Below are 26,511 nucleotides of genomic sequence, written 5' to 3'. Positions count from 1 at the left end.
AGAAAATGAAAGATGTTAAAAAAATTAAACGACGAAATCGATAAATCAATGAAATTTATTTGCGGTGTGGAACAACATTTCCATATTATAATAATTCTTGCTCGAAGCTGAATGAAAATGATTATTGATCCGTTTCTGGTCGGGCCGATCGAACAATCGCGTTGAGTCTTAAGCTGACAATGAGTCAAAACAAAGCTGAAATCCACCAGACAAAAACATAGAAGAATGTAGAACCTAATAAATTAATATGACTTATTATACAATTACAATTACAATTAGTGTGATCTGGTAATATTAAAATATGCCGAAACATCTATGTCTATAACAAATAATGCTAAAAGTTTTTATTTGAACGGTTTTATATGTCTACATAAGGCTGGTAACATAATTTATCTTGCGTTCATTACTAACTCGATCAATAATATTACCTAACAACAGAAAAAGATATTGAACACTTCGAGTAGAAAGGGATCGACAAAATAAGAAGCGTTACATGTATATATATATTTTTTTTCTAAATCTATACACATAATTTGACATAATATATCTGTGTTGTTCGTGTCGTCATTTGAAACAACACGCTTACAATAAGGGATGAAACGACTCGCAACTTTCGCAAACGCATCTTCCTTCCACCACGCCGCGCGCCGGCCGGGGCCGCCGCGCCGGCCACGCGCTCTAATATCGTCTCCCTGGTCGAGGGCCGCCGCGCCGGCCGAGGAACAGGCTACCAGGGGCACCAGGCCGAACAGGAGTGAAGAGAGTCGAGTGAGGCGGAGTCGCGGCGCGACTGTCCTAAAATCGGTGGCAGGACACGATGAATCGATACGCTCTCGCGTCCTTGCTACCGCCCTCGGGCGCTCGCGCTCGGCGAGATCACTCGTCGAGTTGATTTGCGGCGCGTCGCGTTGCTTCGAGTCGACGGCAATTTGTCGATCCGAAATGCAGATTCGGTCGAATTCATCTGTTGGATTGAATTCCCAATTCGTTTCCTAGACCGCGTAAGATCCTGGGCGATACAAAAAAAGGGACTAGTCGAGGTCGAGGTGCGCGCGCGAGCGCGAGTCGACTCCCCCGCTTTCTTCGCCGCGAAACCGGCGAGACACGTGGAGCGTTTCCCAAAAGCGTTTCTATCGACCGATATCGTGCGGCGCAGACTCCCTGCGACCTACGAGGACTACGAGTGGCGAGTGCCGGCGTGCGCGCACGCATACACCCGCGTATGCACATGTATATACGTGCGCGCGCGCGCGCGCGCGGATACGCACGCACACGCGCGCAGGGAGGCACGGATATACTCCGGCCGGATGGAGCCGCCCACGCATCATCACCTATACAGGTTACACGCGCGATGAAGGGGACGATGATTCGCGGAACGGGCCGTGCTTAGAGAAAGGGCCACGAGGCGAGGAGAGAGATCTCGCTTTGCGTGCCCCCGAGCCCCCGTCTACGTAGCGTCTCATTCGCTACGTCGTTGGTCGTTCCTCGCTCCTCGGCGACGACCGACCATCCGTATAGAGTATAGAGCTTCGTGGTAGGGCGAGAGAGCGAGGAGCACGGTTCGAAGGCAGCTAAGGCAGCTTCCCAAAGCGAGAGCTTTGAAAACGATTAGCCTCCAGGGACGACGAAGGACGGAAAGGAAAAGAGAGAGAGAGAGAGAGAGAGAGAGAAAGGGAGGGAGAATGAGGCAAGGAAGGGCACGCACCATGCTACGAATATTTTCGTCCACGTTCTGTGATCGTAAAGGAATGGAGGAGAGGGAGGGGTAAGCCGGTCTTCAGCCAACAACCGAGGGTGACTCGTGATTGGAAGGTCGCGTATTGTAGTGGGGCGGGATTTGATTGTAGTTTCCCCAGTATAGTACGACTGTTGTAATTAAAAACCAACGGAAAGCGTCCGAAGCAGACCACTGGATATTTCGATCATATAGTTGTAGAGTAGACCGTAAAATTCTATGTGAAAGTTTTTCTAGACAATTTTAGTGTACAAATCGTACACTGCGTAAAAAGCAAACCAGTCGCTTCTTATTTCAATGATTTATCGTTGAGTATACACTCTTAAATATTAAAAAATGAAATTTAAATTAATACCTTGAGTTTAATAACATATTGTTATTTTTAACTACATTGTGTGTCGAAATTTATTATTCTACCACAAAACAGTATTATTTTAACTCCATTGATTTAGTTAAATTAATGACGTATTGAATATAGGAGCAATGGCGACCATTCCCTATAGGAATGGTTAAAAATGACTCAAATTGAGTATAATTTGATACTACCAATTTAACAGTGTATCGAAGAATATACATCAGATTGTATAGTTGTGATTTTAGAATTAAATTTTGAATAAAAGGAACCATTTTTAGCTCAATAAAAAATATTTTTTAAATTCTTTTTAGAGAAATATTTGTATATACACTGATACAAATTAATCGTGTATCGTTAATCTTTCATTAAAAATTTTGAATCTAAAAGTTGTCCAGTTAATAATAAGTTTAACGATTAAAAAAGGTTATCTTCAATAGAGAAAAGAGGCACATACCGTGCATTTTTCTTTTCTTAAGAATAAGAAAAAGACTTTTTAGCATTCAACATTTTTTAATGAACCGGCAATAAAATACTCATTTCCAAATCTAACAATAAGTCTACGAGATACGATCGAGGAATGCGAGAACCTAGCGATGTGAACAAAGACTTGTCATTCACATTACTGCACCCTAAAAAAAAAAATAATAAGAATCGCTTTCGAACAAACAGCAGTTGCAGCTAAGCAGTTAAAAATATAACGAAACCTAACGAGCAAATTTTTTTCAGGAGAATTTTAAATGTTGAAATTCATAAAAATATAGATACACAAACGTAGGGTTCTACAGCGTAATGAGAGACAAATATTGAGCAACTGAGATATAACTGTTATTTCACCGTTTTAGTTAATCTACTTATGCACTCTATTCGTGTTTGGATCTCCATTATGCCGGTCAAAACCGCTTGTTTCGCTGCTCTGTTTAAAAATCTATTGTCTAGTTTCCCATTACATGATAACATAAGTTGGCTCGTCGATTAAGTTCTCTCGCGTATCATGCTTTCTATTTACGTCTATTTATTCCGATTATACAATTATTTGTTTCCCTCGTTTATTTTGTTTCAATACTCTACTTTCTTACGCGCGTATGCGATAACATCAAGTCGTGTTTCGCATAAGATCTACTACATTCGCAAAGTAAGAATAATGCTAAATAAATTGTCGATTATATCTTTAATATCAAATATTAAATTCGATAGAGATTATTTAAAAATTAAATTTAATGAGATAAAAGCTGTGTGTGGGATACAAAATATAAAGCGTTAAAATTAAAAAGTTATCAAGATGTTTGACAAAGTAACATCTACATGGCATTTTACATATTATACGCACCGATGTAGGTAATTCGATATTGAATGATTTCAAAATAGTTTTCCAAGATTAAAGTGGAGCAGTAAAAATTTGAGAATTGAGTGACTAATTAGTAGCATTAAATTACACGCGAGAACTACATTTATGTTTTTTATTTCCCCATTTTTCTTTGTACGTCTCTATGCCAAGTTGACACAATCCTTGATTTTAACGAAAGAGTTGAGATTTTAACGAAAAAATAATGTTACAAATAATGCGACATGTTAGCAACAAAAAAAGTATTAAAATCGCGTATGATTGCGTTTGATTGTACTTAATTTTTTTTCAACTATATCTGTGACGCCCCCATTCCCTCCCCCTCCTCCGAGCAAAGATAGTTTACACTTGATCAAAAGGTGCAATCTGAGCGTTGATCGTTGATGTGATCGATCTCAATTGCGTACTTGGACAATATGCCGTGAGATTCACGAGATTCGCAAGATTCACGAGATCCTCCTCAAGAGGAGGAAGAGGACACCGGACACCGTTCTGGCGAAATATACAGGAATATTCGGACGGCGCAAGCGCGGCGTACGCGCAAATAGCGACGGCAGCCTCATGTGCACGGAGATCTCTACCGTTCACTTGCACACGAAGACTCGCATTGAGGATCTTAGATATCGGAACGCATTAATCTGCAAATATACTCGTTTCGCGCACATTCGTATGTGTTTTCTTTATATTTCGACTGACACGAATATCGGCACGTTATATTTTGTATGTATATACATTTTCAGATCTACATCCGTATTGGATCGTGTTCTATCTAATGTAATGACGCAATAAAATTGGCATAACATTGTCATTGTCATTAACTGTTAAATTAGCGAAGCTGCCGAATTAAGCATTAAATTGCGTTTTACACATTCTAACTTTTTATATATTACATTAACCCTAATCCCTCCAGCCATGCCCTTTCGTGTCCCACGCGTTTCTAACGGTCGTTTGTTCCGGAAAACCAATGGCCGTGGGATAATCCCCCCCCCCCACCCTTAAAAAAAGTTGTTATAGTAGGGAACATCAGGTAGAAATTTCAAAGCCCTAGCTCATTTACTCTCGAAACGGCAAACAGTCAAAATCGCGTTGACACACGAAAGTGCATAGTTAGAGGATTACGTCAGTGTGTGTGTAGGTAAGTGAGAATTTTTTTTTCGATAAAAATGTATTTTTGTGTACAATTTATTTGAGGCGACGAAATTAAGTATATATATTCCTATTTAATTAATAATTATTTCATATTTTTTTCTCATTCGCACTACTTTTAGCTTTAATTTGCGCGCTGAAACATTAAATTTCGTTAATTTGTTCGTGAGTTATGATTTTTTAAATAAAACAAGTCGTTACGTGCGTTTTTCAACATATAATTGTTGTAAAAAAATATTTAAATAAATAATTTCCAAATTTTCTTTACATTGATTTTTAGTCGAAGGTATAAAGATATTATAATAATTTTGGGGGAATTTTTCAAAGCTATTAACATACTGAAAAACGCGTGGGACACGAAAGTGCATGGTTGGAGGAATTAAGTGGCGGAAAAAACGTTGGAGGGATTAGGGTTAAATAAATATTCCTCTCTTTCTTGCTTTATGTTTCAAACTACTTAATATAAGGATCTTAACTACTTTTATATTAGTAATTTTTTTAAGAGTTACGAAATAAATTTTCATTTTAATATTTGCGTCATTTATACATCATATTGATCATACGACTGATAATATGGCAGTGTTGAATGCAATCATATGAAAGCGTTCAAACAACGTGAAAGTCAAGGTTTTCTATTTCTATTTCACTTTAAAGCTAAATTTATTTCACTTTAAAGCTAAATTTATCTTGGGATAAATGTACCGATTTTAGTGTTGCGCCATTCTTTACCCATCAGTACCTCTCCATTAAAACTGCCGCCATTTTTCTTAATTTGAGACCTCTACACCTTGGAAAGAACGAGCCAGTGGTTCTCATTTACTAAAATTACTTATAAATATACAAGAACGGCGACTGATATTTGTACGCACATTTTTGAATAAATATATTGGAGCTTGTAAAGTTTCAAACATTTAACCTATATAATATCGCTTTAATGTGTTCCGTTAAACGAGCATGTTATATTTTGTGCGATAAAAGGCTCAATTTAAAATAATGTCTCGATAAAGAAACGAATTGTTAAATTCTCTGCAGTAAAACATCTTTCTTCTCGTCTAAATATGGCGCACAAATATGCGCCATACAATTCGCAAACCTTACTTGTATAGAATATAGCTCGTATGCTTTTTGCGCGCGTCATGCATGCAGTTATCGCAGTTTTCTTAGTGCGCGCATGTATATACTCCATTTTCTAGTTCTAACATTGCGTTAGATACTTTTTGCTCGAACATAACGTGACATTTATCTGCGTCGTTACTTATATACATTGCAGCAAATACAAGTACGAGACCCATTATCACGATATACTTACACGTTACAACTTAGTATGTATGTGTACTTACATTCGAGCTTTCGACATATATCCTACGTTACACACTCGAGAGATAAATAATTCTTCCTTGTAGAATAAAGATAACGTGATTTATTCGATTTGGAATCGCCATTGCATTCGGACAGGTGAGATAGCTTTCTTTTCGACGTCTCGTCTGACCTGTAGGCGTCAGGTGGACGGTTTACCGGTGGAGATTACAGAAAACGATGATCGTACGTCGCGTCGCGGAGCTGTCTCGATTCTCGCTGTATCCATCAATCAATCAAGAAACAGAAGAGAGGGAATGGAAAGAAGAAAGGGGCGGGGAGAGATTAGAGGCAGGAAGAGAAGGGAAACGAAAGCGAGAAGAAAACGAGCGAGGAAGAGGCGATTATGGAGTAGGCAGGGAAATGAGCGTGAAGAAAGAGGCAAGAGAGAAAAGGTTGGAAGTGGGGAGACCTTTTTTTCGGGCAAGAATAGCGAAACGAATGGAGACGCGTGAAAGAGACAAAGGGGGTAGAGAGGGAGAGGGGAGAGAGGGGGGGGGAGAGAGAGAGAAAGAGAGAGAGAGAGAAGTGGCCAGAGTTGCGAGATAAAGGAGATGATCGAGAGGTTCAGGGAGGGGAGGCTGAGAGAAGCTTCCACGAAGAAGAAAAGGGAGAGGAGAAAGGGAAAGCGAAGGAGATAAAAAGACGAAAAAAAGGGGAAGACAAGGGCTATACCCTCCCTTTGCAAGCTCACGGCTCATCGCAGGGAAGAGGGAAAGAAAAACGGTAGAACCGAGAGGGATCTGCGCGACAGAGGGCGAACGCGAAACGAGCGAGACGAGCGAGGCGGACGGGACCAAGAGGACGAAGGGAACGAAGGGGGGGGAGAAGGGAGTTGATAGTCTTGTAGTTGTAACCCCAGCTGAGAACGACCAACGCGGGAAGGGGACTCGGTGCCGCCGTGAGCGGCGAGAGGGGCAATTCAACGTCGCTGTGTTAGTGCGAGGTACAACATACGTATGTACTATCCGGTCAAAGAGAGAGGAGCGGGGAGAAGGAAGGGCAAGCGAGGAGGTACAACTAGAGGTAGTGGGAGAAAAATGAAGGGGCAACGAGCGAGCACCCGCACACCGCACGACGACGAGGGATGACGAGGAGAGGAGAGGAGAGGAGAGGAGAGGAGAGGAGAGGAGAGGAGAGAGAGAGAGAGAGACGAGCCAAACGAACCGGCGGCACTCGGTAGAATCGGTAGAGAATGTAGAGATAGAGAGCTGGTCGCGTCGGACGCGAGGGTCGCGAGGAAGGACAAGAGAGACGAGCGAGGGAAGGGAGCCATAGCGAGAGAGCGAGCGCGAGCGGACGAATGGATGGGTATGGTAGGGGGAGAGCGGATCAGAAGGGTCGGAAAGGACGGGGGGAAGAGGGGAAAAGGGCATCTCCCGCTCCGCTCCACTCCACTCCCATTTAGTCCGGTATGAGACGCCGTCGCCGTCGGTGGAACGTACTGTTGCGCGCGCTCCCTCCTCAGTCCTCGCCTGTCGTCGTCGCGCGTTGAGTTGAGAGCAGTTGAGAGAGTTCGTGTTCGTGGCTGCAGTCGTGCGGGTCGTGCCGTTAGTTGGCAAGCGCGCCGCGCGGCGCTGCCCATCGGCAGCCGTAACTTCGTGACCGCCCTGCGTCCTGCGTCAGCCGCAATTTCCTCATTTTCGAGAAGCCGCTCTAACCAGCGTCTCTCGTCGTCATTTCCGAGACGGTCGCCTCGCGACGCCGACAACGCGCGAACCACGCGAACCGGCGCGAACATGGGACATTGGCCGGATCGCGGTCGGTTGGCTCGAGAATGACGCGCTCGGCGAACGGCGAGATCGCGCCGTACCACGCGACATCATAGGCTGGCCACCCTGCACAAAGAGAGACCGCTGAAGGGGGTGGGAGGGACGAGAGGGACAGAGAGAGAGAGAGAGAGAGAACGTAGGAAGAGCCCGAGAGGCCAAGACGTCGTTTCTGATCGTCGCGTCGACTGTAGCGCTTCGTACGTACGTACGTTGTGGAGTTGTCGACATCATTGTGTCGCACGAAACGAAAAACGCGTCGCCGTTGATCCGCGCCCGCGCGCGCACGCGAGCGCGCGTAGATTCACCCGTGCGCTGGGAGCACGTAGCGTTCTTCCTTGCCTCCGCTGCCTCCGCTGGTAGGCTCACATTCTCGCGTGCTCGCACGTAAGTAAGTATGTATATCGATACACCCTGGACTCACGCGCGTCACATGTCACATAGACGTACACGTACACGTACACGCGCACACAAAGTCACAAAGCAGAGTCGTAGCCCGCACTCACACATGCGCGATGCGCCGCCGGTTGGCGGTGCAATCGCGCAATACAGAGAGAGCATTTGCGTTTGTGTGTGCCGGGACTGCCGGGAGATGGAGCAACGGGACGGGCAGACGGACGGGACGGAGTACGGATCACAGACCGGACGAACGTACGAACGGTGTTCTCTTGGTCTGTTTTCTGTTGTATCCCGCGTATTCTCCTTTCTCTCTGTATCTCTTCTCTTCTCTCTTTTCTCTTTTCTCTTTTCTCTTTTTTCACGCATACACACACACACACACACACACACACATGCATCCCAGCTTCTCCTCCACCGGCCGGCGGCCACCCTTCTCTTTCCGGCGCATATCCTCGTATTTACGCATTTTCTCATTCCGCCTCTCGGTCTCGTTGCCTCGATTTTCTTGGACGAAATCGCACGAGATTCACTCGTCGCGGTCGCGGGTCGCGGTTCGGTAGACTTGGGTGGAACCCTGGAACCTGGACTGGAATAAGCATCGCTGGTGTGATGCGTTATTAATGCGTAATTGACCATCAGGTCCATCACGTCATCAGAGACGTGATCAGATATAATTTGCATTTTCTAATACTTAATTCTAATTCGATAGAAAAGTGCTCGATAAGAATTCCCGAAAAATTTCCCCAAGTTGGATGTATTCAGCGAATACATTTCTATTATTAATGCGAGTAAAATAGCAAACTTGATTAAGATTCTAGATCCAGTAAACAGGTTTTAGAAACTTTGCTTAACATTCTGCCCCTTATGGGATTATCAGTTATACGCGAATAACTGCAGAAAGTAAAGTAAAAGCTAATTTCTTATTTCGAGGATATAATAGATATTAATAAATGAATTATTTTCGTGTGAAAATGTTTTATTGTGATTTGTTATAATTCGGACAACAAAATAGCTCTTGAGGGACCATAAGATTTGTATTTTCCAAAAATAAAGCAATTTCAGTGAACGTTTTTAAAATTACTTTGTATTAGCCAAGTTTAAGAGTTGTAAAAAAACTTGCAGAGAAGTTGTTGAATGTTTAAACAAAAATAAAATTACCTCAAGGTCATCGTAGTTTATCATAAAATCCTTATTTCAAAATCTTAGGAGGCAATTTATATAGAGAAAATTTTTAACACGTTTGTACGTTTGTACCAGCAAGAATACGACTCGCTCGTCTCTATGTCGACGAGCAACTGGCTTAATTACAGTTATACTTGATTGCTGTATCTGTCATGTCTTATTATTAATATCTGCAATTCTGCAGTACAAACAAAACTCACGGTATCCATTCGATGGATGCCTGATCTATTAAACCACGTCACGAAGACGATCCTTAAATACTTATATTCGATCGATCTCTCGTTTACGATCACGAATTGTTGCTACGGGAAAATCTTTTCTTCCCGTCGTTAATAAGGGAAAGCTGCACACACACACACACACACACACACACACACAAAAATTGCTCCCCTCGACGTCCGTTTTTCGTGGCCTCTGTGTCTCTTTGGTGTCGCTAGGTGATTGCGAACGTTGGTTTGGCTTCTAGGATAAGGAGGGTCGTCGGACGCCCCATACTCTTCGCAAATGTTAGTACCACGGGCCGCCTAATGCCGAGACGATGCTTCACGAGCGATTTGTGATCCTTTCTTCTAACGCGCGAATTAAACGAATTAAAACTGAGAATTGCTCATTACGTTGCATTTCTTTACGCGAATCTCATTGCTTTCTCTCGTCTAATTCGCCTAAACTAATTCTGAACATTGTCACGTAGCGATGATAAAAATAATAAAATCTCGTTGAAAATATGAAATGTTTACTCCGATAAGAATTCGATATGGGAAAGCTATTGAGAAATAAAGACGAAGCCGCGGGGTTCGTCGCGTCGATAGAATTCATCATTCATTAATTGATTAGTATTATAGGGCAGTGTCACGCGACAGGACAGATAGAAAGAAGGAAAAAAAAACGCCTCGTTACTTTGAGCATTATCCAATGCTTTGAGAAGAACACAAAGGCCGCCTTCAGCGTTCGCTTTTGCGTTCGTTTTTTTGTGCGGCGCAACGCGTTGTGGAGATGACACGGAGATGCGGGAGCGGGAGCGGGAGCGGGAGAGATGCTCCTAGCACGCGCTAATTTCCGAAGCACGTGTGTGTCTTTTCCCTTCGTTTATCGCGTTACGCGTTACGTGGACGTGGCGAATTTCGAGATGATTCTTTTACCGAGAATTACGTAGCTTAGTTTTATTACGACAAGGAGCATTTCAGTGGCATCGATGGAACTGTACTATGTCGCAACTGTATACTTGGACAATTTTCACTCGCAATCGTTTTCCAAATCCAAAATATCCAGAATGATATTTATCAGTATCATTTTTAAATCTATCAAGATATGTTTTATGATACTCGACGTGATCACAAAATTTAAAATATAATATCGCTATCGAAAATATAAAGATTATAATGTATAACGAATGAGAGATGGTAAAAGATGCGAGAGATTCTTTAATCCTCGAACTGTGCCTCTCGGCTTTAACAATGTTTATAAAAGTAATTTATGTGTAAAGATAATCGCGTGTCATATCTCTCTCTCGCGCTCTCTCTCTCTCTCTCTCTCTCTCTCTCTCTCTCTCTCTCTCTCTCTCTCTCTCTCTCTCTCTCTCTCTCTCTCTCTCTCTCTCTCTCTCTCTCTCTCTCTCTCTCTCTCTCTTTTACCATTTACAAAATTTCTCACGGATTACGGGATTAATCTATGCGGAAACTAAAAACATTCTCTGTGTTTTATTATTTGTATTACGCATTGCCTATTATGACATGTTATTAATATTATCTGAGATATTACTTGAGATGTATATATATTCAGTTTCGGAGTCAGTCCGCGCTTTCGCATTCCCGCGTTTCGTTTGCCGTGGTGAAAATTTCGCTCGTCTGCTCTTGGAGCAGTTCGGTATAAATAGACGTAGTATCGTACTAGACATCGCGCAGAACGCGATATATACCCAAGACACTTCGGGAGCGCGGTAATTCGGGTAATTCGGTTAATTAACGATAAAACGACTGGGATAAAAAACGTCGTCGTATAAAGATAAATCGATGGTCGGACGAATTATTCCATTCCTTGCCGAAAATGCCGAAGAACTCGTGCCTTTTCCTTGCGATGCTATTTACATGCCTTTATCTCTCTTTAGTCCCGCAAACGTAAACCATATACGCATCCTTCGATCATAGTTATCTGCGACAGCAGATGCAATTTACTTTTACAATTAGACTAACAATAATAAGTCAGTTATTTTCATAAATGGAAACGGGAAAAGGATGGAGATATGGGACGCGACGCTACAAGCTACAACAAAAAGACGAGTCTCGATGTAATGTAAATGGCGGAATCTGTTCTCTTTGGCGACGCACGATACACGACACACGACACACGTGTTCGCGCGTTTACGCGATGACGCGCGTGTTGCTCGTCAGCACTCGTCAGTACGATGGTACGCAACTTTCAACTTGTATGCCATTGAAAGAGAAGAAAGAGAAAGATCGAAATTCTTGGCGTAACCAACGAATGTTATGCGATAACTAGGTGAGTCGAGCTTATCGTCGGGCCGCAAAATACCGCGCGATATTCGATCAATACCGTCAGGTATATATTCGACGGGCGTACACACAGACGCACGCAAATGTACACCGCGATGCAAGGGACGTTTGGCGGTTTAACCGCGAGCCGTCGGCGTCGGGCCGTCGAGCGCCGTGAGCGGAAAAAGCATGGAAAGGACGATTTTAAACAGAGACGGGAATAGGGAATAGGGAACACGCGTACCTACCCGTATAATGCCGCCGGCCGCGTACCGTGTATACAGGCGGGCTTGAGCGGGGGGGATTGGTGATGCCGAGCTGCCCGCTGCCGAGCAACAACGGGGGCAACGGGATAGTATAGCAATAGCTACCTGAGCCACCTGAGAAACCTTCGGAAAATTCAGCTAGGCACATAATGATAGATTGCTGGCACTTCTGTATCAAAACCTGAGTTGCGAATACAGCTGTTGCAGGGAAGATTTCCAACATTTTCGGAGCACCGAGAAAATATTCCGACACGAATGCCAACGAGAGAGAGACCATGTTTCTCATCGTTTTCAGTTGATGCGATATTACGATGCTGTATTTTATCCATCTCCCAAAAGAATATTATATACAATGTATAATATTGATCTATGTAGTTTCGTACGTTATTTATTTAATATATTCGACTTTTTCTTCTTACGTGTAATTGTGACGGACGAAAATTTCGCTTTGCGAAAGTTATACCTTTTATTGACGCTATCGATGTACACATTATTTTCCTGTAACATGAAATATAATTGTATATACAACATGGCATGATTCATAAAACATGGCAACTACAATTTTACAATAAATTAGAGAAGACATGATTGAATGAAAAAAGCTGCAATCAACATACGCGTTTAAAGACACTTTATTAAACAATTACAAGACAATTGCGATTAAATAGCGAAAACATCATCCAAATAATTATAACTAATTAAACACCGTATTAAAGTCTAGAATTAAGAAATTGCGTATATTTAAATATTCTAAATGATTGCGTTTATCTTTACAGATTTTGTGTTTTACGATTCATTTGTACGAGGAAGAAATGGCTAGTATCGGCAAAAGGACACTCTTATGTGATATTAATCCACATCTAATCTGTCTACTATGCCGGGGCTACCTTATAGATGCCACAACCGTAGTAGAGTGTTTACACTCCTGTAAGTAAAATCGAGATTTAAGTAGCTCAGAATTTTTCTATTTGATCAACAGTGATGATTAATATGCTGTATTTTTTTCATTCAGTTTGTAGAAGTTGCATCTTGAAGTATCTCAGTACTGCAGCACACTGTCCATCGTGCAAACATGCGATCAACAAGGCGAAGCCGAATATCAAGTACGATCATAGTTTTTTCATCATTTGTACGGCAACTTACGTTATTTATTTGTACTTTTATTATATAGTAATAATGGACGATTAAATTATTATATCTGAATGTTATTTAAGATCACGATCTCTTTGCAGAGCTGACAAGACGTTACAAGAGATCGTATATAAATTGGTGCCCGGGTTATACCACAAGGAAATGCTAAAAAGGAGAGAATTTTACAAGAAGCATCCCGAACATGGTAATTGGTCAATTCGTTTCAAGGCGGTTTACGCTTAGATCGTAAACGACATTCTAAATATTAAATCTTAATTTTTAAATAATTAGCCAACTCGGCAACGCCGGAGCAACGCGGCGAGGATGTAAGCGGACGTTTAATATTTAATCCAGAGGATAAAGTGAGTTTGAGTTTGGAGTACTTACCGCCGGGGGCAGATCCGTTGACTATATTGAGTACCAGCGACATGGATACAAACAACTCGAACAATGCCAACAGTAATAACGATAATAACGGTAATTGCAACGGTAATATTGCTAGCAGAAGGTATCTTAAGTGTCCGGCTCTGGTAACTGTGGCACACCTGAAGAAATTTATAGCGATGAAATACAGCGTTGACGTAACGAGATATACCATCGAGATTTGTCATCGACGCGCGACACTTCCCGAAAATTGGACTCTCATGGACGTCGCTTATATCTATGCGTGGAAAAGGGTTCGTATCATCTCATTAATTTGTTATTCAGATACCTATTTTTTTGATTTTCGCGAAATAATTAGTAGATTAAATTTGGTCAATGTTGACAACAAGCTTATATTCTTGTAGCACGTGTCTATTATAACTATATTGTTCTATAATTAATATCTTTTTATACATATAAAATAATTTTTCTACTTAAATTTCTCGTAGATTGCACCGATGAGGTTTTTCTATCAAGTGGCACAAGAGGAACAAAGACTCGAAGCACCGTTGCATCAAAGACCATCGACTCCGGGACTCGGAGCTCGGGACTGTTTGCCACCGAATGAGGCGCATAACGACAGCAATCTAGAGAGTAAATCCGTTAAGCATTTGGAAACTTCTAGATTAGAGATTAAACCTGCGAGCGACAATGTTGAGACGACAGTATCGGCAAAAGATTTAAACAAGATTGCCAATGACGGGATAATATCGCCCGTGAATCGCAAGCAAATGACAATAATCAAGAAAGACGAAGCAGACGAAACAACGGTGTCAAGAACGACTACGTCCGCAACGTCGTCGACGTTAACGACGTTAACGACAAACGTCACAAGAACGCTAACCACAACAACGAATGCATCTCTCCCATCAGGAACAAACACGTCCCTTTCGACGACATGTAACGATTCGACCAAGCAGATAAAGAGTCCAATTAAGATACTGAAGAATCCGGACGGAAGATACGAGGTAATGAAAAGTCCGCCCACCGCTGCCGTAACGGACGTCAAGAGCCCTACGAGTCCTAATCCCGAATTTAGTGTCGTTAATTCTAATGGTGTAAAGATAACGTTGAAGCAGTGTTCGCCGCCGCAGAATAGTAGCGCGAAAAAACCAAAAGTCATCAGCAATATTCTGTTGCGTTGCGGCCAAATGGAGAAAAACACGGCGCAGCCGTCGAGTGCGTTAATGATCCAGCAAGTGCAACAGCAACAGGACAAGGACAAACTTACCACGACGAGTCCGACATTGCCGAATAAACAAGAAAAACAACGGCGTAAAGTAACCTTCGTGGATCGATCTTCAACACCTGAGAAAACCTCTCCCACTACCAGCGTTACAATACCGAAAACCGTATTGAAAAAACCGGCGGAGCAGCAGGACAAGAAACAATTTCTACAGGGTTTTCAATTGACCGCTAGAGAACCATCAATGGACGATAGCAAGCTGAAATCTCCCGTTCGAGACATTAACGTTGCGATGAGCACCGTTAAATCTTTTCAAAAAAATAATGCGATACCGAAGATGGAAGAATCTTCTAAGAGAGACTCTGACGAAGTCAAGAAGAAGAATAACATTGAAAACACCGGCTCGAACGCGAATAATAGCACCACCACGACAAATATAATTACAAAACGCGTTTCTGGAATACCTGCCAACTCACGAACATACACACACAAAACCGACGACGCAGATGGACACGCGGGCAATTCAGGAACGAGTCCAAACAGCATGAACATCGCGAGCGGCAACCATGCTGCCAAAGCAGACGTATACACCTTCTCCAGCGATCCGCCAATTGTTCCAGCTGGAGCAGTCAAGAGGAAGTGTCCTCCGGGTGTACCGATTGCTGATCTCAAGCGTCGAAAAACATCGCAGATTGTGCAGAGACAAGAAATTAACAAGAAACAAAATTCCTCATATAATTCTGTTGTTAATAAGCTATCGCGTACTTCTTCCACAGAGCATGTAGTTCCTATAAGTTCCAGAACGATCAATACGGTAGGAGATTACGATGCCGGGTCGAGCCGCGTGTCCAACGTTAATAATACTAAAGCATCGACTGGTCCATTGCTTTCGAACGACACTAGAGATTTGCTGGGGTATAACTACGGTTTGAATATTCCGGCGAGTTTGAGCATAACACTGACCTCGCCTAAATCTCCAGGATCTTCCGGACAATTCGTCGAACCTAACGACTCCAACGACAATAGTCGGAAGGCAGTGTTGGGCAAAGTAAACCCCAATATCACGCTGAACGACCGTTCGGTCGATCCACTCGTGTGGAAAGCTCTGAAGACTGGGCAAATCAGAATGCCAACTACTCCATCGAAAGCTAAATCAACGGCAACAGCAGCGGCGGTGACAAAGCAGACGATGTCCACGGTGGTGACCGATCGGGGTGAGGCAGCGAATCAACGTACGACGACATTAGCTGCCAAACGGAAAAAAGAACACGAATCATCTAGGGATATTCTGGACTTGAGCGGAGGCAATAGAAAGATGGACATACATCCTCTGAGAATTCCACAGCCGGTGCCGAAACTTAATAAAACTAATAAAGTTACAGCAGGTAGAGATAGTATGCAACCGGGAGGTATCTCCGACCAAGGTCAAGTAGTGACGCTTATGGGTGGTCATAGGTATTACCGAGCACCACCGGGCTCTCTGACACCCGCCGCTCATCGCGTCAACGATTGCCCGTTACCACCATCGCCATCGCCATCGCGTACACCTGTCTATGCGCCGTCTTTCGGTAGCATTAACCGATCAAGCTCGGATTTCTCAAATATCTTCCCGAGCCTACCTATCTACGCTCTTCAACAGGCGCCGAATCTTCAGCAGTTTCAGCAGATGGATACAGCACGGTTGAGATTACCACCGCGATCTGCTACAGAAAGTGGAACGATATCCGCGATTGGAAGCGGTGACAACACTAATTCCAATATTAGTAGCATACCGGGGAAAAGTCACCTAGCCGCACAGTGTGCACCCATTAAGCCCGCGAGATCTTCCGTGGCACCTTTAGCGGTTCCTATTAACAAGCAACAACCCATCGAAAAATCCACAAACAGTATCAACCGAACAGTCCCAGTTGACCCGACCAAGTCTCTAGTTCTTCGTAACAACGAAACCACGGATGAAACTTGTCATGTCCAAAAGAGATACTCCTTGAGTGTCGAAAGCACAAATAATAGGTTCTTGTCGCGAAACGAATGCGTGAAGAATAATGATCGAGTCACCAATGAAACAATTAGGGATTTGAATGCCGAGTCCAGGAACGAAACGATCAATACTGATAATTCGGTGCAACAGCAGCTGCAGGAGCAACAACATCGCGAAGCAACGAGTCCTAATATCGTATCGTCAACGGCTTCACCGTCACCGCCTCCAGGTAGCAATGGTGGTATAAACGTGAGGAATGAAGATAGTGCTAACAACAGTGATACTAATATCAACAGTAATGATTCGAACGAAAGTAACACCGTGACGCCTGGTCAGACAAAGAGCATCAGCTCTGAGGTGATGTGCAGCAAATCGCCAGATAGTCCGGATTCCAGTTCGATCACAGTAGAGAATTCGGGGACGACGAGCAAGGGCTCAACCTTAACGGATCGGGAAATGCCGATGGACGTCCAGACGTCGCCGGACACGGCAAAAGCCTCGGAATCGACTGTGAATCCAGACGACAACCCCGTCGACGATTCGACCGCTACTAACGACAAGAATAAGTTCGCCAACAAATCGGAAGAGAGTGAAATCGCGAAGCAATTGATGCAAAAAAGGTTGCTAGCAGTTTTTCCTTCAACTGAATGGGCGAACAATCCCATAGCCGCTGCACATCTGGGAAACTTTCTCAAAAGTTTGAACTGTCCGATAAAGAGCGAGGGATCCAAAACAGAGAAAGTCGATCAGAAAACCACCGATAATGACGATAATAAGAATCGGTAATGACACCTTCGCGAAAGTGAGAGATTTTCCAAGGCAATTTCGAGCGATCGTAACAATCTTACGAAATTTCAAGAACGATACGTTTACGTGATATTTAACATCTACGTGACAACTCGACACAAAATTTTATAATTTGACGAGGGCTTTCAGTTTCTTTTATCTTGATTGATTGATTGATTGATTGTAGATTGTAGGCCGGAGGTTTCACTGAATCGTATCTAGTTATCTCGTTTTAATACGCAGAAAACATTGGTGAGAAAAATATATGGCAAGCCGAGCACAGATAAACTCTGAGACACTGCCATACAAATCGAAAGATGCATAAAATTATTTTTAACTGACAATGAGATGTACACAGTTATACTACAATTCACGCAGTGCAAGGGGAGAATCTTATGATGAGAAAGCATTACGTTATACGATATACGTATATTATAGAATAGGTAGTGTAAAGAGCGCAGTAGACCGAGAATCTTATTTTTTCAAATTTTTTAAAAATAATCTCACACATTGAAATAATCTATATAAAATAATCTATACAGACTACACACATTACTAGTCCAAAAACTTGTAATATTCCGGAAAAAAGAACCTGTTACTTTAATCTGAGTTTTCTTCTTTCTGTTGCATATACCAAACAAAAAAAAGAAACAGTTTTTGCAATCAATGATATGTAACTGATTAATTGAAATGGCTTATCCCGCAAATGAGCTCTATATCTTTTATATTTTAAGAGCCAATACTGAAAATATTGGCTACTAAAGTTGGATCCTCTAAAACGATTGGCTCAATAATTACCTAATTAATAATATATACAGTCGAATCTCTGTATTCTTAACATGTCGGGACCAAACTTCCTATTCTTAACACTTTCTCTCGGACCTTACTTTAATGTGCATGTGCAAAGAATGAAATTGTTGGGTCTTTTACTCCACATATGATTACATGTATGGTTACATATGAATGCAGGTAACAAATATGAAATAGTAAAAGAAAACAATGCAGAAAGAGATACTAAGAATACGGAGATATTAGGAATGTGGAGATTCGACTGTAACAGAGGCGGTCGATTATAGTTTACAGCTGTATGGAAAAGTAACAAAGAGCCAAAGAGTCCAAGCGGAATCAAATTGCAAACCGTGTGTATTCGCACCTTCTTTAATATAAATTCAAAATCATCTACACGATACACGTCACACAATTTTCCTAATAAAACTTACTAGTTCATATCAAGTGCTAGAAAATTGAAAATTTCAAGCATTTTTGATCTTCCATTTTATACTTAGCATTATCACATTCTAATTAGAATGTAGATTTGAATCCGAGGAGCAGACATTTAAAAGTGAAGATGACTATTGCAAAATTCAAGAAATATTTATAAAACTACAATTTTTTAAACAACGACGCGTTTTATATTATTCTTATATACCGTATATAAAGCAAATTTATAAAAAATGAATATTCACAGGATTTTTTCATAAAATTGCAAATTATTAACAAAAATTTATATTTTAATGTATCAAGCTTTTATTATCTTATCTACCGATAGCTATATATTTTATTATATATTATAATGTATGTCGCACTAAACCAGATATGAAGATTATAACATGATCATGCGAGTACAGTTCCATATATATATATATATATATATATATACACAGATCTGAACAATATTCTTGGAAAACGAAGAATCTTACAGTCTAAGTGCTATTGTTAGTATTTTTATTTTTTATGTTACGTTTTATGTATTAGTAACATGCGTAATATCGATACGTTGTATGATAATTGTTGCATACGTTATGCGATCGCGCGCAATGCGTTTGTATTATATTAATTATTGTATTATTTTGGAATTGTATATATTTATAATTATTATAATATAGCAAGAGAGCGTGGGACAAGTTCTTGCCTCGAAATTCCTGTTACTTTTATAAATCGGAAGTTGATTGAGTGCATTTCCTTGTTTAAGTATTAATTTTGAAGAAAAAGTAAGATCGTGTAATAAAAATGAATATAAAAAGAAATACATCATTCACATATTGCATATACTGCACCTGGAACATACAACAATGAGTGAACATCTGTGTTGTGAGCTCATTACGTACCTATACTTATTGTAAATTTTTCTTTCGATTTTTACCCAAAACAGAAATGTGGCTTTTTATTTCTCGTTGTACATGTTGTCATGTGACAAATGTGAAGCGCGATGTGAAAGAAAGTTTATACACGAGCATTCAATTAGTTCATGTTGTAGACATTTTATCGTGTATTTATACAATTCTTGTGGTCGCATCTGTTTTGAAATAAATTTTCCTTTAACTTAAAGTATTTTATTTTATCTTCCTCGAATCTTTATAAGTATAACAGTTATTTAAATATAGTCCATTATAAATTTAATAAATTGTCTATGCGTTTATTTTATTAAGTTTTTTATTATAAATAGATCTGTAGGTAAATCCAGTGTTCTTATTGCATACATAGTACATGTTCTGCATACATACATATACCAAATGTATTGAATACGGTAATAATGGTATCGAATATAAGTTGTAATATAAAAGGTTCTTAATATAAAACGCGTTTTAGTTTTTCCAGCAATATTTAACTGTCAAAAGCAACAATTGAGAACTAGAACTTACAATGCGGATCTGATTGAATTGAAGACTCTACCAATCACAGACGAATATTAGCCTCAAAGGTCGCACAGTTGTGTTTTTTGAACGCAGCTACATTGGGCGCGTTCAGCAGACACAACAGTTGCATAACTGTTGAGTTCGTCTTGATCTTGAACACTCCGCGTTGATTGGTTGGTTCTAAAAGTAAGAGCCAATCACGTTCGACTGCTACTGAGCGGCTTGGTCTGCTGAACGCGCCCATTCTGAGGTTGGCGCACTTGCGTACACGGCGCTACGGCAGCCATATTTTTTACTCCTTGACTTGTCTCGGCGTTCCTCGGGTTCCTCCGTGTTCCTCCGCGTTCCTGTAAATCCTGTATCTGTATCGGTGTTTCCTGCAGCCCGCGTTCCCGCTTTCCGCGTACAGGTTACGTCGCGTCGCGAATCTTACGACTACGGCTTGTAAAACTCTCTGTGAATTAATCGAGCGTTTTCGAAATGAACGCGAAGGAGAATTCGACGGCGCCAACGACGAAAGGCACGAACGCGTCGAACGCGCCAAACGCGAAGACCTACGGCAAGATCGTATTGACGTTGCAAAACTGTCTCCTGCCCGACGAGAAACTCAACTCCACCCCGTCGCATTCGGATGGTCTTGATGCGGAAACCGAAACGGACTTGCGGATACTGGGATGCGAACTCATACAGACGGCCGGCATTCTGCTAAAATTACCGCAGGTGGGTTTTCGCGCGCCAATATAATATCGGACTTATCGGAGCCCAGTCCGATAATCTTTCTAACCTCAATCTTCCGATGTCTGCAGATGTCTCTAGACAGTCTAGACATCAGACGAAATCTTTAAGTGTGATCTACTTATTTAATTTCGTGTTTTTGCATTAATGCGTTATTCCAATTTCGCGCATTTAATTTTACTCGAATGTACGCGCGATCATTGTATTACTTAATTTTTTCAATTTATATCGTTGCAATATACAAATGTACATTTATGGCTTGTACGTATATTGTATTAACATTTTTGATAAGATAAAGCTTTACGTTATCGAGCCGATATGCGCATATATAGGATTAAAAGAGGTATTTGAATCGTAGTATTGTAGACTTTGCTAAATCCTATTAAAAAATTCGATATTTACGTATAGGACTTTACTCTCTTGATAAGACGTTTAAACATTAAAGCGATCTAAAATTTTATCTAAAAATATATTTGATATCTACATTATTTAAATTTTTTATATATGAAAAACTATTTGTTATTGCGGTTGTTTTAACCCTTTGTGGACAGAACTTACATTTGTATATCGTTCGCTTAGTACAAAACTGACAAAAACAGCTCAAGATGTATGTACTTTCCAGAGTCTCGATTTCCAGAGTGGCTAATGTAGTGACAAATGAGAGTGACGACGTGTACGCTGGATATAAGTCGACATGTGTTGCACAGCAAAATCCAAGTGCGGCAACGGAAATATCTCTGCTTGTGTCCCTAAAGGGTTAAATATTGTTGATATATCAGAAGTTATGTTACAAAATAGTGTGATCTAATTGTCCTTTTCGTTTTTTTTCCATTTATTTGCGTAGGTTGCAATGGCCACCGGGCAAGTAATATTCCAACGGTTTTATTATAGCAAATCTTTAGTTAGGCACAATATGGAAACAACTGCAATGGGTTGCATCTGCTTAGCCAGCAAAATCGAGGAAGCACCTAGGCGCATCAGGGATGTGATCAATGTTTTTAATCACATAAAACAGGTCTCCAGCCAAAAGTAAGTTCCTCTATTACTTCTGTTTTACGGTACAAATAATTAAGCATGTAAAAATGCTGGAAAGGAGTAGAAAAGAAATTTAAAAAATCCATTTGCACAATTTATTTCAGAGCGATACAACCTGTGATTCTCGATCAGAATTACGTAGCTCTGAAGAATCAGGTGATTAAGTCAGAGAGAAGAGTGTTGAAAGAATTGGGTTTCTGCGTTCATGTAAAACACCCTCACAAGATCATAGTCATGTATTTGCAAGTGTTGGGTTACGAGAAGAATCGCACGCTGATGCAGCAAAGCTGGAACTACATGAATGACTCGTTGCGCTCCGATGTGTTCTTACGTTATCAGCCAGAAACAGTGGCATGCGCTTGCGTTTATTTGGCCGCTCGTCAATTGCAGCTGCCTCTACCCACATCACCCGCTTGGTTCTCGTTGTTCAGAGTCAGCGAGTCGGCAATCAAAGACGCGTGTCGGCGTATATTACGTCTTTACTCGCGACCTCGCGTAAGACCCGAGCAGTTGGAGAAACGCGTCGAGGAATTGCGACGTCAATATGAGGAGGCCAGAACCAAGGCGCGCGGCGGAGACGTTGACGGGCATACGCCGAGTCCACCATTGCCGAAACATCACAACGCCTGGGGTGGATTCATCAGTCGCAGTGGCACGCATGCAGCTCCCGAAAGAACAAAATCACCTAGGTACCAGTAACATCTTCGTATGCGAGTTTAAAATAACAAATGAGGATAAACGCGCCCTATTATGCATTAAAAAATATTATGATGTTTAATTACTTTTAATTAAAGATTAAAGGATGCTAGGATAATTTTTATTAGCTAGGCTGATTTTTACTTAGTGTATCTATTTTATGTAATCACAAATTATAATTGGAGTTTCCATGCATTATATTTTCTAATTTGATTTATAGAAATTAACAATGTGATCATTATCATTCGTAAAATTTTATATTAACCTCTACAACGCGTAGAAGTTTATGAATAAGAGAAATTTCTCGTCGACGTATATACACTCTCAAACACTACTTGATGTATTTCAGGCGCTCAAAATCTCCGAGTACTTCCCCATCGCGAGGCGAAGAAACAAAGTATCCCAGTAAGCGAAAAAGGCATAGCAGAAGTAGATCCCGAAGTCACAGTCACAGTAGGTCCAGCAAACCCAAAAAGACACAGCGAAGACGATCAGGTAGCCACAAGTCGTCACGAAGATCCCGTAGTTACAGATCACGGAGTCGATCACGGGACAGGGATTTGGAGAAATCGAGCAAACACCGTAGTAAGCGTAGTAGACGACTACACTAAATACTGACATATAGCAAGAAATGTTACGCTATTATGAATTAAATCACGATTGTAATCAATTTGTAATATACAGACTTTATAGGCCTATTGCAATTCCTTTAATTTATTTCGAAATTAATACTCAGTTTTCCGAGATTATCTTGATGAGTTTCAACACGTCGTCTAAAAAAGAACAAAGATATACCCAATTCTAAATATGTAACATCATACACTTTTGTAAATTTTTATACAATGATGATTGACAAAACTATAAAAGGGTGTTTAATAGGAGTGACGATACGTCACAAGCAGCATTTGTACATACAATAGGGTTTATAATTCCACTTCTAGAAATTACAAGCATCTTTTTTATCTTAATTGCTTGTCATTATTTACTACAAGATTAAATTTCAACAATCAAATGTGTATCGTTCTTAGGAGAATGTTAATTCGATATGCAACTACATTTCGTAAAGCCGCCATACCTCAAATAACCTTATTTAACATGGTACAATGTTACAAGAAAGGTACGGAAATAAAAAAAAAGATATTAAGGGAAAGTGTATATCAAAAGTATGCAAGGATAGAAAAATAAAATTTTATATTCGTATCCCAGGTTGTATCATCTTAAAAAATCCTACGGGTAGCGCCTTTTTCTTTTCAGTAGCAATCACTGGCGAAAAATCTAAGACCAGTAACTGTGGGAGAAGATGTACGATGTAACCCCTGTAGCAAGGTACGTCTTCGATCGGATTACCGTGTAACGTCAGCGACCTGAGATTTTGTAACTTCGTGAGCTTTAGAGCGTCTGCGATATTTGCTATTTTATTGCCGTGCAAGTAGAGAATTTTCAGGTTTATAAAATTCTCTATGTCTTCCCCAATTTCATTTATCTCGTTGAAAGATAAATCCAACCAACTGAGATACGCGGGATCATCGAGAACTCTGTCCACGAGACGTCGAAGACCTTCCATCGAGCTCAGTAGGTTGTTGCTCAGCCACAACGTACTGGTTATATAACGGTCCTTAAATGTTCTTACTGGGGCTTTTCGAGTGCGTATTACTTGCGCACGTTTCTCCATCAATTCTGTGAGAAGTAAACGAAAGAGATACATTTTTCATATAGGTGATAACGCGTAACAAGGAGCTATTAACGCTTATAATATTGTAGCCAGGCGTTAATTTACAATAAAAAGTTTTCGATGTGCGCAATCAACTCGCAAAATAATAAATTAAAAGACTAAAAAATGACATTCAATTTGATGTACCGTCCATAGTGGTGGCTTTTCTAAACGATAAATCTAACGGTGGGGCGACTAGCATTTCTTGTCGTTCGTTCCGTTTGTAATCCGAAGTATGATTTTGCGGAGAATACTTGGCGCTCATCGCGGATAATTGAACTTGATCCTTGATCGGCAACCTGGGCAACCTCTATTAAATCTCGTTCTCGACTCTGCTCGACTCTCGAGAAACATTTCAAGTTCATATCTCGCGCGAAAGTTCCATTTTAATTCGCCAGTCTCGCCACTTCCGGGCGAGCGCCGCGAGCGGTGGCGCTGAAAATTGCCCCTTTCTTTTCAAAACTTTAAAAGGAGGGGAATTGGATGGATCAGTCGATCAGATTCCCGGTCTATCCCGCTCTCTGCCGAGTCTGGTAAATAAATTGATCATTAGCAACGGTTAAAACGGTTTGGGTTTCTCCGAGAGACTCGAGACTCGTGACTCGTGACTCGTTCACTTCACTCCAGTTCATTCGGTTAGACTGGCCTGGACCTGTACATTAGACCGTTGGCCGTTGGGCTCGGTTGTGGTTATCGTCAGCGTCAGTTACCGTGCATTAACGTGCGACGCGCTCTCCCGCGCCGTCAAAATGCCGAGGACCAAGCGCACCAAAGCGGCGAGCAACTCGACGAAGGAACGCGATACGGCGGTGAAAACTTTTGAGAAGCACGTACAGCTGCGTATCGCCAGGATGGAACGCGATGCCCAGGCGGATCTCAAGAGCTTCGAGGCCTTAATCGAGGTGATAATATCCCGCCTACCGGCGGGAATTCGTCAAATGAAATTGGGCGAGTTAATCGACTGGCAGGACCACGACAATCGGAAGGAGACGGAGAAGGAGAACCTCGCGCGCAACGACCGCGACGAGGTGAGCTTGTCGGTCAAGAATCTTCATATGCAACCACCCGCCGTTCCTAGACCGAGAAAAGGGAACAAGACTGCTAAACGTCCCACCACCGCTGCGTCCGACGATGGATACGCGACCGAAGGCACCAGCGTCGGCACCAGCGTCGGCACCAGCGTCGGCAGCACGTCGCTGGCCGCTAAAGCACAGGCTCGAGCAGCGTCAAATGTAAGGACGCGCAGCTTCACTCGAGCGAGCAGAGCCAAATTCAGCGAGATCAATCAGAAAACGGTGACAACTAAGCGCAAGAGCAAGGATCGTCCGAATGAATCTTTACTGAGGACAAATAATTTTCAGACGCCGGCAATGGTGAAGCCTCTGGACAACGTATACGGCGTGGTTACGCCAAAAGTCAAGCCCAACACGCCGTTGAACGTGCTGAGACGTCCGCGTCAAGGAGAGATGGTCCTTAGCATGCAAGGCAGCCCGCTACTGGTATCTGCTGTCGTCGAAGAAAAAACTGCTAATATTAATGTACCTTTGGCTAACGGCAACGTGATGTCCTTGTTGCCTCAAGAAGGATTACGCATGTCAAATATTCCTCCGCTGGATCCAGAGACGATGGATCAATTACAGACTCTTAAGAATCACCTTGAGAAAGTTTTGCATTGAAGTAGTGATAAATATATATTAGCAAGTGTCTAGAGTACCATATAGTGTAATATAACAAATTATACATATGTCGCAAGATATTTTTATACTTAAATATATTTATACTCGCGCCGCGTAAGAAGAAAAAAGTGGAATGTGCCTTTACTCTCTTCTCTTTTGTGAGATCTTGTAATAAATATCTTAAGCATGTCAAAAGCTCGCAAATATTACTTGATACTTGTACTATTAGATTTTATAGATGTAACACTTTGGCTAGATGGAAATAATTCATTCGTTGTGATTATAAATAATTGTATAAGGGTTTTTTTACGACACTGTAAACATTTAGTAATTTGACATATGTACTACTGTATTTTGCATTATTATAAAAGTATAGATGGTCCTAACAATAAACTTGAAATATTCATACAATTGCGAAAGTTGTAACATGGTTCACTCATGCCGTGTAGGAATTTGAATAAATGCTACCTCGTAACTAA

The 26,511-nt window shown here is 41.5% G+C and overlaps 4 protein-coding genes and 1 long non-coding RNA gene across 12 annotated transcripts; 3 read left to right on the top strand and 2 right to left on the bottom strand.

The window, feature by feature from the left end:
- Positions 1-484: 484 nt before the first annotated feature.
- LOC139777147 (uncharacterized) lies at positions 485-8,017 on the bottom strand. The gene is made up of 2 exons (XR_011719279.1): positions 7,916-8,017; positions 485-7,772 (listed from the first exon to the last, which is right to left on the bottom strand). It is a non-coding gene; the product is annotated as an uncharacterized lncRNA (long non-coding RNA).
- On the top strand, positions 7,803-19,871 carry LOC139777141 (uncharacterized). 5 transcript variants are annotated; one of them, XM_071714362.1, is made up of 7 exons: positions 7,803-8,090; positions 11,515-11,780; positions 12,816-12,966; positions 13,052-13,142; positions 13,272-13,375; positions 13,462-13,847; positions 14,043-19,871. In XM_071714362.1, the coding sequence occupies exons 3-7, from the start codon at positions 12,852-12,854 to the stop codon at positions 17,541-17,543; spliced, it is 4,197 nt and encodes a 1,398-aa protein (XP_071570463.1). In that variant the 5' UTR covers positions 7,803-8,090; positions 11,515-11,780; positions 12,816-12,851; the 3' UTR covers positions 17,544-19,871. The 5 variants fall into 5 exon arrangements, with proteins under 5 accessions (XP_071570463.1, XP_071570462.1, XP_071570461.1 ...); XM_071714361.1 differs by having other exon boundaries at positions 7,803-8,098; positions 11,487-11,780; XM_071714360.1 differs by lacking the exon at positions 11,515-11,780.
- A 640-nt stretch (positions 19,872-20,511) lies between these two features.
- LOC139777144 (cyclin-L2-like) lies at positions 20,512-23,343 on the top strand. Of its 3 annotated transcripts, XM_071714370.1 has the most exons (5): positions 20,757-20,899; positions 21,537-21,670; positions 21,759-21,943; positions 22,054-22,638; positions 22,995-23,343. In XM_071714370.1, exons 3-5 carry the CDS (start codon positions 21,765-21,767, stop codon positions 23,254-23,256), a joined length of 1,026 nt encoding a protein of 341 aa, XP_071570471.1. In that variant the 5' UTR covers positions 20,757-20,899; positions 21,537-21,670; positions 21,759-21,764; the 3' UTR covers positions 23,257-23,343. The 3 variants fall into 3 exon arrangements, with proteins under 3 accessions (XP_071570469.1, XP_071570471.1, XP_071570470.1); XM_071714368.1 differs by lacking the exon at positions 21,537-21,670 and having other exon boundaries at positions 20,512-20,899; XM_071714369.1 differs by having other exon boundaries at positions 21,537-21,943.
- A 491-nt stretch (positions 23,344-23,834) lies between these two features.
- On the bottom strand, positions 23,835-24,621 carry LOC139777162 (leucine-rich repeat-containing protein 51). Its single transcript, XM_071714405.1, has 2 exons — positions 24,504-24,621; positions 23,835-24,322 (listed from the first exon to the last, which is right to left on the bottom strand). The coding sequence occupies exons 1-2, from the start codon at positions 24,619-24,621 to the stop codon at positions 23,835-23,837; spliced, it is 606 nt and encodes a 201-aa protein (XP_071570506.1).
- A 198-nt stretch (positions 24,622-24,819) lies between these two features.
- On the top strand, positions 24,820-26,511 carry Borr (borealin-related). Of its 2 annotated transcripts, none has more exons than XM_071714372.1 (2): positions 24,820-25,588; positions 25,718-26,511. In XM_071714372.1, the coding sequence occupies exons 1-2, from the start codon at positions 25,106-25,108 to the stop codon at positions 26,030-26,032; spliced, it is 798 nt and encodes a 265-aa protein (XP_071570473.1). In that variant the 5' UTR covers positions 24,820-25,105; the 3' UTR covers positions 26,033-26,511. The 2 variants fall into 2 exon arrangements, with proteins under 2 accessions (XP_071570473.1, XP_071570472.1); XM_071714371.1 differs by having other exon boundaries at positions 24,820-25,651.

The sequence above is a fragment of the Temnothorax nylanderi genome, unplaced genomic scaffold, assembly GCF_030848795.1.
Source record: "Temnothorax nylanderi isolate EJ_2023f unplaced genomic scaffold, tnyl_v1.0 TNYL_tig0140_pilon, whole genome shotgun sequence".
In the NCBI taxonomy this organism is placed as follows: Eukaryota; Metazoa; Arthropoda; class Insecta; order Hymenoptera; family Formicidae; genus Temnothorax; species Temnothorax nylanderi.
Note: the sequence above shows the minus strand (reverse complement) of the source record. Positions and strands in the feature narration are given on the sequence as shown.